This window comes from Drosophila albomicans, chromosome 3 (assembly GCF_009650485.2).
Source record: "Drosophila albomicans strain 15112-1751.03 chromosome 3, ASM965048v2, whole genome shotgun sequence".
Taxonomy (NCBI): domain Eukaryota; kingdom Metazoa; phylum Arthropoda; class Insecta; order Diptera; family Drosophilidae; genus Drosophila; species Drosophila albomicans.
Window position 1 is genome coordinate 15,638,954 of NC_047629.2, and position 15,636 is coordinate 15,654,589.

At 41.3% G+C, this 15,636-nt stretch overlaps 3 protein-coding genes across 3 annotated transcripts in view; 1 reads left to right on the plus strand and 2 right to left on the minus strand.

Annotated features, from left to right (window-relative positions):
* LOC117571055 (protein prickle) overlaps positions 1–2,212 on the minus strand; it is a 68,179-nt gene extending 65,967 nt beyond the window's left edge. The window contains exon 1 of the mRNA XM_034253023.2: positions 489–2,212. Within this exon, the coding sequence (XP_034108914.1) occupies positions 489–526 (38 nt within the window). The 5' untranslated portion in view covers positions 527–2,212. The remainder of the gene's footprint in view (positions 1–488) is intronic.
* An 827-nt stretch (positions 2,213–3,039) lies between these two features.
* LOC117571469 (uncharacterized) lies at positions 3,040–3,634 on the plus strand. The gene is made up of 3 exons (XM_034253622.2): positions 3,040–3,130; positions 3,191–3,346; positions 3,405–3,634. Exons 1-3 carry the CDS (start codon positions 3,097–3,099, stop codon positions 3,476–3,478), a joined length of 264 nt encoding a protein of 87 aa, XP_034109513.1. The 5' UTR covers positions 3,040–3,096; the 3' UTR covers positions 3,479–3,634.
* On the minus strand, positions 3,476–5,078 carry LOC117571468 (serine protease inhibitor 42Dd). The gene is made up of 4 exons (XM_034253621.2): positions 4,916–5,078; positions 3,952–4,829; positions 3,749–3,893; positions 3,476–3,689 (listed from the first exon to the last, which is right to left on the minus strand). Exons 1-4 carry the CDS (start codon positions 4,938–4,940, stop codon positions 3,565–3,567), a joined length of 1,173 nt encoding a protein of 390 aa, XP_034109512.1. The 5' UTR covers positions 4,941–5,078; the 3' UTR covers positions 3,476–3,564.
* Positions 5,079–15,636: the final 10,558 nt, after the last annotated feature.

A 15,636-nucleotide genomic window follows, 5' to 3' on the forward strand; every position in this document is an offset into this window, starting at 1 on the left:
ATTTCGCAATGATACAAAACAGATTTATATTTATGATGATAAAGTATAAAAATGCTGCCAATATTTTTTTGCATATTCAACACATTAAATAATAAATTTGATTAAATAATAGCAGCGGAAATTACTGTCTGATTTGAAGATGCTTAATTGACTGTCAATTAACACACTTTGGAAATGGAAAATTGAGCAATTAATTAACATAATTACAAAAACGCAAAAATATTAAATTTATTATGTGTTGAAATTATAAAACGTTTAACAAAACAATAAAATTTAACCAAAATTTCTGCACTTCAAATGCAAAATAAAATTTATCAAACCTGTAACGTATAAATAATTATTAAAACTCAAACTTTAGCAAATGAATAACTAAATGTTGAATTTCTATAGCACCCAAAAATATTTTATAAATTTGCCATTTAATATTTGCGCTTTAAAGGCCCATAAGGCTTATAATTATCAAGATTTGGTATCGGGCTTTGACTCACCTTTCGAGCTCGACGGGCATTTGATTTGTGTTATCCATTTTTGTATGTGTTGTTTGGCGAATCCTTTTTATCCTTTTTATAGCTATCTAAGCGGTTTATCAGATGATTTTGTGTTTTGTTTTCGCTTGATTTACATTTATCTTTCACTCTGCACAAATGCACACATAAATTAACATTAACCGATTGCGATTTATTTTATTTTGTATTTTTCTTATTAATTTGCCTGCCACAGACTGTGGCAAATTTGCAGATTGAACTGTGCGCAGGCGCAGCCTTTTGGCATTTGCTTTAACACATTTGTTTCTTATTCTCTTTTTTGATCTTTTTTTGTTGTTGTGCTTAAGTAATTTATATACTTTTTGTCGCTGGTTTTCTAATCGCGCACATAAATCAACTCACAACTACAACGAACAGACAACTGGTAACAATTTGAGGCAATGCGTTTATGGTTTTACTTTTAATATCTTGCTTATTTTTTGCAGTTTTTATTTCTTTTATACTCTCCGAGTATTTATGTGCTTATGTGTAGTTAAATAATTTTGGTTCATTGCCTGTCGATTTGTGGCATGGGAAACTGGTTCAATCGGGCCGAATTACGTTTGGTTGTTAGCCGTTAAGCTTAATTGTATATAAAAGTAATGCGATGATTGGTAAATTTGAATTTGAATATGAATTGGGTATCCAAAAGTGGTGAAGAGGGGAACGGAGGGGGGCAAGCAATTTTGATTAACACGATAAATTAATTTCAGCTTTGCTTGGCAACATTTTGATGGGCTTCAATTAAATGCGAAATTATCGCATTGCGGGGCAATCGCTGAAGACATTTTAGGACAATTTCAAATAATTTATGCACATTTTTTGCTTTTACTGCTGCCACAACTTTTCACAACACACACACACACACACATGCGAAGTGGTCACTTATTTTTGCTTGCTGGGCAATTTAATTCCTGGCTAGCTGCCGTTTTATAAGGCAGCCTGCACCACGCAAAACGGCACCAAAAACAAAGCAAACAGCTACCGCGATTCTTTTGGCGAGATAAACGCAAAACACACACGCGTGGGCGGCAGTTAGAGGTCTGCAAAAGGGGTGAACGGGGGCGGGAGGCAGCTTCTGAGCGACACCGTTGGGTCAGATCACGCTGCAGTTTTTATTTTTTTTTCGTTTTTACGATTTTCGCTAGTTGCGCGCAACACGCACGCACATGCACAACAGGAAAATGCGAGCCAAACGACGGCAAAGCGAACGCGATAAAAACTCTTTTGCCGCCAAGCCAAATTCGTCTGTCTCGTTTGACACCAATACACAGACTGAGCGAACGATCCTCGTTCGTATTCGCATGCACGAAACGACGCGATCGCTAGCTCTCGCTCTCTCGCACTCGCTCTCTTTAGCGCGCTGGCTCCAAAACGCCGCAGCGCGACGCCAACTCCAAACCAACAACAACAAAAACAACGCCAAATGCAACTCCAACAGCAGCTCACTGTGCTCACTAGTTGCTCTCTCTCTTTTCGTCTCGCTCTCGTGAGCAAGAAATACTGGTTAAGCGCTGTGCGCTGTTGAGAGCAAATACTGGGCACGCTTGCTTCAGTCTGGTTGCTTCAACTGGCTGCATGTAATTGTCGTTGTAATTGTAATTCTTGCAGCGCGCCCTCGCTTCGCCTGCGGTCAGTCAAGCACTGTCCAAGTGCACGTCTGTGTTCCATCTCGCTCCCTCGCGTGTCCCTTCTTGTTAGATTCGTTTGTATTGCTTGACAAGTTTTTCTTTGTTTCATGTTCGCTTTGTGACTGGAATTTAAAGTGGGTTCGCTGATGCCCTCTCTTCTCTCTCTCTCTCTCTCCTCTCTCCACTGCTTGATCAACTGGCAGCAACAGGCAGCAGTTGCAGCAGGTGCAGCTAAAGGCGCAGGCGCTTTTAAAACAAATGCAACAAATGCCACAAATGCTTCAAGGGACAGACCATTATCTGATCGCTCCGAACTGAAGTAACCCGAAACTCGTTTACTCCACAGAGCTGACCTCAACTTAGCTAATCCTAATGTCTTTGGCTACTTAGTGATTCAATTAGATGCATCTCGGATGTCAACATCGAATGGGTTCCGATGTCCAATGCGTCTATATATCTTCTTGGTCAGGGCGATCAACTTTTCGAAGTGTAAACCAATCCCCCAGCTTAAGATCTTGGCTCAAATATCGAACGCAGTCGGTTGAAGTAACAGTCTGAAAAATAATATAAGATCTCTCCCCTCTTGACTGATCATATTTAAATATTAAGCAAATACTTTTCGAGTGCATTACCTTTTGTTTTGTTTGAGTTTTGAGTTTACCTTTATTTCTTATTTACCTTATTACCTTATGTTTTTTCATTTTTGGGTCGCACGTAAGCCCATTCGGCTCGAAAAAATTTCTTTTGTTTCCATTGCTTATGTTTATTTTTAGCTTGACATAAGCAGAGGCTTCAGATGTCGGCTATAATCGCCGTTAAGCAAACCACGTAATTTGGTTATGAAGAAAACAGATTTACAAAGTGGAAATAATCAATGTAATTCCCATTATATATGGGACACTCAGCCAGCTAGCAGTCATAGTTTTCTCTGAGATTTCAAGATGAAGTTCGAGCTGCTGCTGCTAACACTTCTAGGTCTATACTCGGTACCTGAAATAATTCATATAATAATAAACTTAAATCTCTTCTCTGTAGCACATAGAATTCTGCCACAAGAAGTGAATCCTATAAACTGCAGAGTGAGCTTGAAGCCAATGCTTATCTGCGCTTTTAGTGGGGGGTGTTTTATGAACATCGATCAAAAGGATATCGAACTACTGAACTGTGAACGCAAGCAGAAAGGATTCCAAAGTAAGATTTCTAATGGATTCGACCTGTAAATCTCCTTTAACTCTTTTAATAATCATAGATATCGAATTCGTTGCCGAGGGAGAATGCCCAGAATCATTTATACCTGCTTGCAAAACCTTCGACTATAAATAAGTATCGAATAATTGGAATTTATTAAAATGCTTTCAAATTATGATTATATAATTGAAGTGTGAGAATAAATGAATGTTGTGCTTAGCCTAGAACTTGACAATGTGACCCGTGAAATAAACCGCATGCTGATCGCGAATGATGAACACAAATGGATGATCGGCCACAAAAGTCTTGGGATCCAATGGCAACGACATGGGAACACCAGCAGCATCTAAAGGGAGAAATAAGATAATAGTGGAAGGGTTTTGCAAAGAGATTGAATAAACTTACAGCTGATGCCTGCTGCCTCGCAGCCAATCTCATTAACATCGATGAAGGTCTTGTGCTGCAATTTGGTGATGCGAGTGCCAATAGGCGACTCTTCGAAGATGTTGCTAAAGTCAGCTCCCGCCGAGAACATGGCATTGATGCCCAACTAGAGAGAAGATGATGGATGAGCTTTAAAAGATTCCCCCTACGACCAATCTACTTACCTTATTGAGTGTGGGCTTCAGATCGGTGTCGAACTCAAACTTGAACTTGGGCAAATAGACGGCGACACTTTGCCATTGCCAGCGCTCCTCGAGCAGCTTGAAGTCCACGCCCTTGAGTTGCTGTTCCAGCTGCTGGAGACCGCTGCGCTTGTTGGGCAGAATGAACCACATGGTCAAGTTGATGTTCTCGAAGAACAACTCAATTGCCTTGGCATCCAACTCCGGATAGTCGGCATAATAATACCAATTATCGGCAAACATTGTGGGCACCTGCACAGCTTTGTCCTCACTCAACCAGAAGTCGCGATCCTTGGTGTCATCGTCATTGAAAGGACGTGCCCAGCGTGCCTTAAAGTAGATGGCATTGATGAGTGCCACATTCGTATCGGGCTCCAACTTATCGACCACATGCTCGATCTTTTCCTGCGTCTTGTGTTTCACCCAGTCGTTGATGCGTTGCACCGCCTCTGATTCCTGCTCAAAGTTCATGCTCTCCACCTCGGAGTCAAAGTACTTTTCGGCCACATCGCGAAAGTGTGGCGCCACCTTGAGATTCTCGCGTGTGTACACTTTGTTGGCGATCTCCAGCACCGTCTTCGATTTGATATATGAGTGCAGCAGTCGATGGTAGCTCTCGGCCAGCCCATCTTTGCTCTCCTGCGCCGAGGCATGCAACGTCTTCTGCAACTCGGAGGCCGTCTTGCCCTCCGCGCCGTAGTAGGCGAGACCCAGGGCGAGTTGCACGGATATGGGCGAGATGATCACATTCTCATCCTGACGATCGGTGGCCAGGGTCTGAAAGAGTTCGGTGGCAAACAAATTGCGTTCCTTGATGGTGTTTGCCACACAGAGCAGTGGCAGCAGCTGCAGCAGCAGAACTACATGAAAATCGAGGCATCATTAGTCAAAAGCACTGCAGGGAATACACAGACAGAGATATATAGAAGAAGAGAATCCAACTTACAGCTCAGCCAGTGGTGGTTGTTCATTGCGCCTGCGTTGACACCTTGAGACTAAAAGTGAAAAGGCTGCAGAGGCTGTCATTTATAGCTGCGCCAGGAATCGAGCGCAAGAATCACGACGCGGCTGCGCAATGCGCTTTGCATTTCAAGCAGCTCCCTCCACACACCACACAAAAAGAAACGAAACGAAACGAGCCAAACCGAACCGAAAAGAAACTGTGGAAAAGAAAGAAAGGCTAGCTAGCACACACACAGCAGGAATCTTCTGTTGCTTCTGGGCGGTTCTCGTTCTGGGTGTGCGAAATACTGGGAACACTCTTTCTCTCGCTCTCTCACTGCTCACAGCGCACTTGAGTTCACCGTTTTGCCTTTTGCACTTGTCTGCTTTGTGCTATCTCTGTCGCACAACGAGCACTTGAGTGTTGTTGCTTCTGCTGCTGTTTGAAAGGGCTCGACGTGGATTCACTGGTCTGTCAAATTGAAGCTGCGCACAGTGTGATCAATGTGAGAAAACTGCGCATGCCATAAAACTCTAACTCGAACTCTAATTTTGTGTTTTATGCGTTGATTTTAATGAGACTATTTTTGGTATTTGTTTAGATAATGCATCCATAAACAACACACACACACAGTACATAATATCAGCGCAGCAAAACAAACAGGCAGTTTCATAAATTGTTTATCGACTGACCCCCAACTCCTCAAGCCCATGCACACACACACATGCACACCGTTCCAATTAAACGCAACACGCACACATCAATTTCTGAGTAACTAAAAACGCAGCAGGGCCAAGCAATTGCTTGTTCGTTTGCTCCCTCGCACAGTCTCGCTCGCTCACTCACTCAGTCTTATCCAATGTTTTATCGTTGAACAGCAGAGTGGTGGAAGGGGAAGTGGAAGGGGAGGGAAAGAGGCACAGTGTGCTGTTGGGTATCAAAGTCCCGAAATTTGTTATTTATGCACAGTTTGTGTGAAATGCTAATAAATTTTAATGGAATTTTAAAAACATGCTTTATGGCCTGGTTCGCGGCATGCTGCGAGAGGACTACATAACATAAATATAAATCTTGACCAGGCCAACTACCTTAACTTGGCCAATATCGTCTGCCCTTCCACCGCGACTCTTTTTTATAATTCTCTGTTGCTTTTTTATGTGGTAGCGCAAAATTATCTTGGCTACCGTATGAATGATTTGATATTAATTGTGGGTGAAGGCGTCGCGTTGTTGCTCACTTTACGACTTTCTACGAGTCGATAAACCAGATTCCAAATTAGCTAAAGCCTTATATAACTGCGAGTATACTATACACATGTGTGTGAGTGTGTGTGTGCGCGTGTGTGTGTGTGTGAGGCTGGTCCTGGCAACGACCGAAGCTGCCAAAGCGTTGACCGTTCTGATTGAATGATTTCACTGATCGAGACAAAACATGTTAAAGATCGTGATCGCTGTGGCTGCCAAGCTATGGCTAAGGCTAAGGCTATGGCCGTGGTTGTTGCTGTTGCTGTGGCTGTTGCTGTGGCTAAGCGGCAGGCTGTTGTCTTTATAGATACACAACACGGCAGCCAGCAACAGGCAAAAAATAAAAACGGAATGCCGATAAAAGAGTTTTGCGACTGGACACAAGGCACAAGTTGATGCAGCAGGTCGACACGAGACAGGAGACAACCCAACAGACAACAGGCAATAGGCAAGGGGCAAGTGGCAGGGAGATCGGGCAACTAGCGACAGAGCTAATGCTTTGGCTTTGGCTTGAGCTGCATGCAACGGCAGCAAAATGCGGCTGATAAAAATAACTTGCCACAAAACTTCTTGGTTTTTTTTTTTTCTTTTTTTTTTTTTTTTGAGCCGTGCGGAAAAGCACAAGAATGATGAGCCAGCAACAGCAACACGAATTATGTGATCGTTCCAGCATCTCTCATGGATGGAAGAAGCATCTCTCGGTGCACAAGACACACACAGAGAGTGTTGTGGGTTTGCCTGCGTGCAAGAGTAACCCAAAACCAGTTGATGATAGAGCAAAAAAAAAATACAAAATAAATACAAAAAAAAGTAAAGAGAGAAATAAGAAGGCTGTAGAAAACAAAGGCCCCCAAAGTGAAAGAAACCGAGCCCAAAAACAAAACAATGGCAGCAATCGCTTAGTTCCCCTCCCTCCACTCTCTTCGCCCACACTTATGCCCTTTTTCTTGTTCTCTAAGCATAAACAATAAATTTTCACATAACTACACAAACAAAATAATTGCAATTTGCATAGCAACCACGATCAACAACAATCAACCATCAAGATCAGTTTCCCCATTGCGTGAGTTCATCGCAGCATTTAGAATTATGATTGTCCTAGTTGGCTATGCGCTTTGGGGGAGAAAAATGCTATTCACTTAGTCAGAAAGTTGTTTCAAACAATTAAAATGTTGGCCATGCAGAAAGTTGGCCACAGCAATTAAGTCAAATACACCAAAGAGACATTGGCTTAATTTAAATAGAGAAGTAGAGATGTTTTATTTTGATTTGCTTAGATTACATAAAGAAGCTTGATCTGTTGTCTGAGAAAAGATTTCAAACAAAAGTTTGCTTACTACTAAATAGGAATACTAAAAGTTTCTAAAGTTAAACTAAATTTAAAGTTAATAAATAAAATAACTAATTAGTTTAGGGGCTCATATGGCTTTTCGTACCAATTTGCAGGCAAAAAGAGAATTTTCTTTTTGGCATTATTACCACTTTTGAAGATATAAACATGAAACTTTGTACATAAGTTACATATGTACTTATAAAATAAAAATATAATTTCAGATTTATTTGTTTTTTCCAATTGGATCACGCCTTTTTACAACATTTTAAATAATAGAGCCATTAATTTAGGTTATTTATAACATTTTCTTTTATTTTTGATATCTGAGCATTATATATCAAATGTAAAATAAATAATGTTTAAGTAAATAAAATGAGTAAAATAAATACTTAACTAAAATAGATTATAATTCAATTTGAATAGATGAATGTATTACTTTAATAAAGATAGCCTAGACTCACTTACTTACTTTATTAACAATTTACAAGTTGTCATACTTTCTTGCAAATTTTAATTGTTTGTTGAAATGGCTAAAAAATTTCAATATTTCAACTTAGTCAAATATGAAAATGCATCTACAAATATTTTCAATGACAAACCGTTTACTTTGTCAAACAATTGTAAAACACAAGTCAACAATTTTAAATGGCATTTAACATGCATAAAAAACACTGAGTTATTTACAAATTTTGTGGCTAATGAAGTGAAGCCATGCAAATAATTGACAATCTAAACAATATATATTTCTTCAACATTTGCGATTTCCTGTTGCGATAAATACAGCTGCAGCTTTAGGCAACAATCGTTATCTTGTTATCATGGCAAATTCAACTTCAGGCTATGTCTTTAACTAATATTGCTTATTACGCTTGTAGTAAAAACAACTGTAAATTGCCAGCCACAAACTTTCTTGGCTGCTGCTGTTAGACAAGTGCAAGGTGTGTGTGACTGTGTATAATTAGCCAATTGCAGTGGCTGCTGAAATGCTGCAATGCTGCAATCTAATCGACAGTTTGGCCAGCACTTTGCAGTGAAAACAAGGCAGAAAAACTTTCATTCAATTTCAACATCAATATCGATATCGACGACCGTCAATACGACGACGACAACAACAACAACAACAGCAGCAACAACAACGGCAACGACAACAAATCAAGCAAATGGAGTTTTATGCAAAACCAAAAGTCGCCACGCTTCACGAGGCGGCGACAAACATGGGACCGAGAGACACTCAACCACTTGACCAGTGGAGAGAATCGAACGACCAGCCAGAGTCGCTGACAAGCGCAACAACGACAAGAGCAACAAGAGCAACAACAGCAACAACAACAACTGAACGACAACACGGATGACACAAACGACACGTCAATGTTACCCGCTGCCCACATGCGGCATGCAACATGGAACAGGATTTTCCAATTCGAGTCGTTGCCGCGACAAATTAAGCTGGAAAAATGCAAGTACAACTGCAACAACAACAACAACGGCAACAGCAGAAAAACAACAAGTTTAGCCACATTATGCGTATTTAGAACTCGTTGTACTTCTCGTTAATTAGCACTAAAATAAGTGAGACTGGCGAGACCCTTGAACGCTGCACGTTGCACGTTGCATGCATCATGTTGGCTTGCCATTTGTTTTGATCGCCATCTCGCAGTGCGATCCTTTAAGTTTCTACGAAATCGGCGACATCTTTAGCAGAGTCAAATAAGGCGACAAGGCTGACGCAACATGTTGTTAATGTCCGTTAAGGCAGCTGACAGACGCCCAATCAATTGATAGCTCCATGTTGTGCATCCCAAGTGGGCATCAAAGGTTCATAGAACTCAAAAAAACAACAACAACAAAATCATCTGCGGATCGATCAATTTAGCGAATTCATAACATCAATTTGACTGGGCTTTTGGGCAGCCTTCAATCGATTTGATGTTGCCCATCGATCGATTGATTTGTGTCGCAACCTGCAGTGAAAACAGTCTGTCATAAAATGTCAATTAGCTGATCAAAATCAGCGTATTTTCTACTTCAATTTATGGCCATCGGCAAATTACGTATTTGTAGAATCAATGCCACAAGGCAATAGTCAAACTTAAACTGAAAGCAACACAATCCACAATGACAAGATCAAGATGCTGCGCCTACTTTGTGTGGTACTTTATGTAACGATCAGCCTTTCAAACGTTTTCCGCTTTTGAATTGCAAATGAAAATGTTGCTGCTTGCTGCTGCTTGCAACCACAACAATGGCACACGCGATCATCTTCTTTTTTTGTTTCAGCTCTCCAACAAATGATGCTGTCTCTTCGTGTATGTAGGTGCTGCTCCTTGGAATTCATTCCTCTTTCCCTGTGTATGCTAATTTTTATGTCAAAACATCGATCACAGCTCCAAGAATCTGCAAGAGTAAAAACCTGATAGCTAGAATGAGACAGATAGATTGTTAGATTAAACTGCTCCACACGTTTTTAAGTCATTGCCTGAAAGTAGGCAACACTTTTTGCGCGCGCCACCAACTAGACAGGCAATTTGGCAACCGCTCAACTCGCGCCTAAATTGAACTGTCAGTTTTAGTTTTTTTCTATCTCGTTTTTTTTGGTAGCCTCCCTCTGGCGTGTAATTTATTGACGTATTGGCAGTGCTTTCACACGGATTTCACAACGATTTTAGAACGATTTTAGGCGAGCGTGTGAACGTCAACAGCAGGCAGCTATGCGAGGACAGGCAGATGGGTAACCAGGCAACTCGCCAGAACTGTCTCCTTCGCTGCCTGCCCCCACTTAATATGCAAATAGAATGAAACAAAAGCCGCCTCACTATGGCGGCGGCACATGTGCGTTTTAAAAGCGGATTTCCAAAATTGCCGCACACACAACTCGCGTTATTTTCCTCGTTCTTTCTGTTTTTTTTTACGAGCATCGCAGTTGTGGCGTGGGGAGCGGAAATTTATTGTGTGACACGCCTGCGAGAATAGTTTTAGAGAGTGCGTTTTATGACGCTGACTTTGGTGTTGTGCTCCAAATTGTGAAATGTGTTAATGTGCGAGATTCGCAATGCGACTTTATGCCGCGGAAATTTAAGTTAAAGCAGCCGCCTAAAAGTATGCAACGTTATGTGCTAGCCTCGCTAGCTGCAGACTTAGGATTCCGGGGGCGTGGTCCACTCACTCACGCAAAGTTAACAATTGCAAAGTGTAAAATGTGTTAAGCCAACTGAAATGGGGGAAAACGAAAGCTGAACCCATCTCCCCACCTCCCTCCTCCTCTAGGTCCTGCACTTGAAGCTTAGCAACTTTTGTTGCTGCCCTGCGACTTAGTTTTGCTTTGATGGATGTAAAGCCCTATTGTGTTGTGTGAGTGTATGTGAGTATATATGTGCGTAAGTGTGTGTGTGTGAGCAAGCATGTGTGAGCGTGTGTCTGTGTTTTCTTGTTGGATTTATTTGTGGCAACACAAAGATTTTTTAATGGCATCTTTTGTAGCTATTTTTTATACCACTCCAAAAAAAAGAGAAGAAAAAAGAAAAATAAGAAAAGCCATTTCATAAGTACTCATGTGTGTATGCCTGGGTGTGTGTTGATGTGTGCCTGGGTTCAGCACTTGATATGGGTGCAGACAAGTGTGGGTGGTTGGAGAACTCTTTTAAGCACAAATAAACTTGCCACATTGTTGCCCTTTCATTCTGTCGCCACCCCGCTGGCATCTCGTGCGGGGACTTGGCGATTTCATCAGAACCTCCGGGAAGAAGCAAGTGCGAGGAGTGTGCACTCAAGCAAGGTGTTTGCCTGTTAAATTATATTACAATGCAATGAACTGTAAAATACGCAGCTAAGTGCTGCTGCTTAGTGCGCGCAGCTCTCTCAAAGCTGCCATTGCAAAATGCCATAAATGGACACAACTCACACACACACACAAACTGCTCAGGAGGTAGAGCGAGGGTGGCTGTCACAAAGCCATTATATGGCTTAATTATGATGCAGGTAAAAAGTGACGCAAAACCGCTCAGAAATGGAGCTGGAATTCAAAGAAATTGTGCACATTTTGTTGGTTGCACACAATTGCTGTCGCCGTTTATTAATGGCAAGTTATTACATGAAATGTTAGCTATGAATTAAATTTGACAGGACTCATAAAGAATTCTAGTCTTATTTTTAAAGTGGACTACTCAAATTATAGAAAATAGTTTTAATTTTACTACTATGAATATATAATGGCAGTAATAATAACAAAATATATTAATCTAATTGAGAAACTTATGTGTTTGGATAAGAATCATGGGACTTCTTAAACATGCTTAGGACATTTCACATTTTAGCTCCTCTCAGATAATTAAAACGCTTAACAGAATGAAAACGTAATAAAATATGTAAAAAAAAATCTATTTCAGTTTGATTAATTGTATCAAACAGCAGTGGAAGTATTCAACAACTGGGGAGTAATTATGAATTGTGCATGATATCATTTGTCTTCCGGTTGATGAATCGCAGAGCACGTCAACATTTGCCACTAATGTCAAGGTCGACCACTCCTCAAAGCTTAACACGCTCCTCCAAAACATAGAAAAGAATTCTACCAAAACACGCCACAAAATTGTGTTAAATAATGAAAAACTAAATTTCACATTTAGATAAAGCAAATGTGAAAATTATGCAGTGCCTGAGCCTAATTTATAAAACAAACAGCAAAGCAAACACACACATATATACTTATATACGTATACTGCTGTAGACGTACGTGAGTTTTAAATGTAGGCTAAATATGAATTACCGAGAAAATAGTGCGTAGTTAATTAAAACATAATGAGAATTTAACATGCAGCCAAGCAGCCGGAGTCTAAAAATCAATTAAAGCATAGCATACTTTCGGGCTGCGTGCGTAAATGTGTGTGTGTGAGTTTGTGGGCTGCCCCATAAAAAGTAGCTCACACTCAGATACTTTGTGGTAAATGCTTTAATGTGTGATAGCAAACGAAGGACGAAAGCAGTCGCAATTTAAATTCAAATCGAAATGAAATGACTTTACTTAGATCTACTTATGTGAAAGATACTTATGAGGGGAAGCATGCTCTGGGGGATGCCCCCAATTGTCCCCCTCGAAGTCTGTGGCAAACACCCTGCCTGCCTGGTCTCCCCCTTAATTTAAAGATTACTTTTCCGCTGCTTGCGCTGCTCTCCTCCTTTCTCAGTCCAGTATTCTGTTTGCGTTCAATTGTTTTTATCAGTTTACATTTAAAAACAAAACAGTAACAAAACAACACAAAAAAAGAAAGAGAAGAGAATACGACAAACAAATAAAAGCCATGATGGTTTTTTTTCGAATGCTCGCAGAGATTTAGCTGTGATTTAGCCAGCAATCGCTGGAAAACACATAAACTTTTTGCCTCTTTGCTTTCATTTTATTGGCATTGCTTTTAGGGGTTTTCCCCCAAACTCTGTTAACTCTCTATTCGAGGGGGGAGAGTGGGAAGATGCTGAGCTTTGTTTGTATTTGCTTCGATTTGTTTCAGCAAGGGATTGGAAACGAGCTTAGACGGAGGCAAGTGCAAAGCCTTCAATATAATTGAAACTTTGCTCATTAAATGTTTTCAATGGAATCGCAATGAAAGCCTTGAATATAAAAAGGGTAGATTTAAAATGTGGTTTGCGAGAGTAATATTAAAGAACGGGAGACAGATATTTGCAACATATCGATTAAGTTTAAAATGTTGTTGAAAGCATCCCATATTCAATTCCTCTCTCCGCTTGGCTGTTATTTTTGCATGCCAACGACAGGCGATAGAAGTTGGGCTCCCATTACTCATCTTGGTCTTGGGGATATTTGTCTATGGGTTGCCAAGTAAGACGTTTGCATTACACGCGTGTATGTCTGCAGTCATGAAATATAATGAATGATGTCAGGAGCTTGTCAAGAACACATGCGTCTGTCTGTCTTTCTCTCTGTGTGCTGAGGTGCACATGAGTCTGCTATGACTCCGGTATAACTGTCAATGTGGCGTTTGGAGCGTCAGTCAGCGCCCTTAAAAGTAGACAATGATAATGATTGCTGTGCTGCTGCTGCTGCATCATGGCGGAGAGAAAACTTCTCTCTAACTGTAACTGTTACCGGTACGCTCTTGCAAGCATCTGACGGATGAGACAATTTGTCATTCGCCGTTGCAGACGCGACACGGCACAAGTCTCAATTCAACATTTCTGCCACTTGCTGACAATGGCAACCAACTATGTACTGGAGGGAACACAAAAAAGTTACCCTCAGCTTGTGCCCCATGTGTGGGACGCCTCATTGATTGGGCGTGCGCCACACAGGTCGCAGATGTTGCAGAAAAGTAATAATAATGCCCAAGCAACTACGAGGACAACAACAATAAAACTCAAGTGCGGAAATGCAAATAGCTGCGAGACTTCTTTGGCGGCTTTAAAGCGGCTTTAATAACTGCCCAAATAGCTGCAGGCGCAAGGCGCAGTCCCTGGATAGCCACAAAGGCGATTATATCAGAGAGAACGCTGAGCGAGTCCTGAATAATTATAAAATTTCAGAGCACAACAAAACGCACACAGTTACATATGCACACGCACGACATTCATAAAATTGTATAAAAATGTAATGGCATTTAAGTGGCCGTTGGCGTCGCTTTCCTTTTTTATTTGCTGCTGCGAATAGCAAGGCACAATTAATATTATGGCGTGGCACCAAAAGTTGATGTGCCACCTCAGACCACTTGCAACACTTGTGAGAGCGAGACAGGGAGGGAAGAGTGGGACATGCCCGACGGCGCGGCAGGAAGCACTTAGCGTCGCAACATGCAAAATGAAAAATTGTGCTGCCTGCTTTTATTTTTCGGTGGGGCGGAGCGCACAGCCATTGAACTTGTAAAGCCCTGCAAACAAGGCACACAAAATAAAATGAAGCATAAATAAAAAATACTAAAAATTCATAAGTGCTTGCCATAATTCATGACCTGCTGCCCTGTCCAATTACTGAGTCCATGAAATTGCCTTTGTTCGTTTGGGGGCACTAAACTTGTGTTATCAGACGACGCGTTTATCAGAGCAGCAACTGCCAGATATACTACTATATAGTCGAGGCATGCATATGGCTGGTTTGAGTTGCGACATTCTAATTGAGCTAATTCCGTTGAATTCAAGTCGCGAAAGCTGCGAGTTTTCAAGCTTATGCAAATAAATATGGCAAACGTACGTGACCAAGTGCGTAATATGGAAAAAGTTGAGCTTCAACAGCTCCAGCAGCTCCGAACAACAGCCAAGTCATCATTACGCTGTGCGAATTTCAAATGAATGTCAGCCAAAGGACACACGCACACAGACAGAGACAAGGCACACAGCCAGAGACATGTAGGCGACAATATTTGAATTCCTAAGCAGACAAACATCGTTCACTTGCTGTCTCCCACGCTCTCTCTCTCTCTCTCTCTCTCTGGGTGTTTGTCTGGCAAAAGTAAAAGTTTTCATTTAATTTCACAATTTATTTTAATTTGCAGCAAGTGAATGACGTTGCTGTCGTTCAATTAGTGCAAACGCAAAGGCTGCTAAAAATAATATAGCATACAATTAGGCGAAGCATTCACAAAGTATATGCGTGTGCGCGTGAGTGTGTGGGTGTGTAGTCCAGTGTTGATGCTTGACGACAATTCCCCAGCTGTGCATGCATCATGGCAATGCAAAAGTCTTCCACTACGCATGGCAACACGGTGCGTATGATTGATGCGGATGTGCCACTGCGGTGTGCCGGGCAGACGACGCAAATGTAATTTGTGCGACTCTTTGGGGAACCAAAGTTCGAAAGCGACTTTGACTGATGAACTTTGCATAGTAGTGTGGCAAGAACTTGAAGCTTAAAGCTACTTAAAGGCCAACTTATGGAAGACCGGAGACAGTCGAGTCAGCGCATCGATCTTCATTTCGGTTCGCATGGAATTCAATCAAGTTTTTCCATTTGCTGGCAAATTGAAAACATATGTTCCACACACACACACATACACACATGCACACTCATATGCTGCGACGACAAGTTAAAACAAACGCCGCCATAAAACAAACATACTTCATGCCCAAGGAAACAAGAACAGGAACTGAAACAGGCAGCAGCAAACACGGAAAGAAAAGCTACTTAAAAATGTTGCACACGTACAGCC

Coding starts and splice junctions, on each gene's coding strand:
- LOC117571469 (XM_034253622.2), top strand. CDS start 3,097: ATGAAGTTCGAGCTGCTGCTGCTAACACTTCTAG. Junction 3,131..3,190: donor GCTGCTGCTAACACTTCTAG/GTCTATACTCGG, acceptor TCTTCTCTGTAG/CACATAGAATTCTGCCACAA. Junction 3,347..3,404: donor CAAGCAGAAAGGATTCCAAA/GTAAGATTTCTA, acceptor TAATAATCATAG/ATATCGAATTCGTTGCCGAG.
- LOC117571468 (XM_034253621.2), bottom strand. CDS start 4,940: ATGAACAACCACCACTGGCTGAGCT. Junction 4,830..4,915: donor CAACCACCACTGGCTGAGCT/GTAAGTTGGATT, acceptor ATTTTCATGTAG/TTCTGCTGCTGCAGCTGCTG. Junction 3,894..3,951: donor TGAAGCCCACACTCAATAAG/GTAAGTAGATTG, acceptor TCTTCTCTCTAG/TTGGGCATCAATGCCATGTT.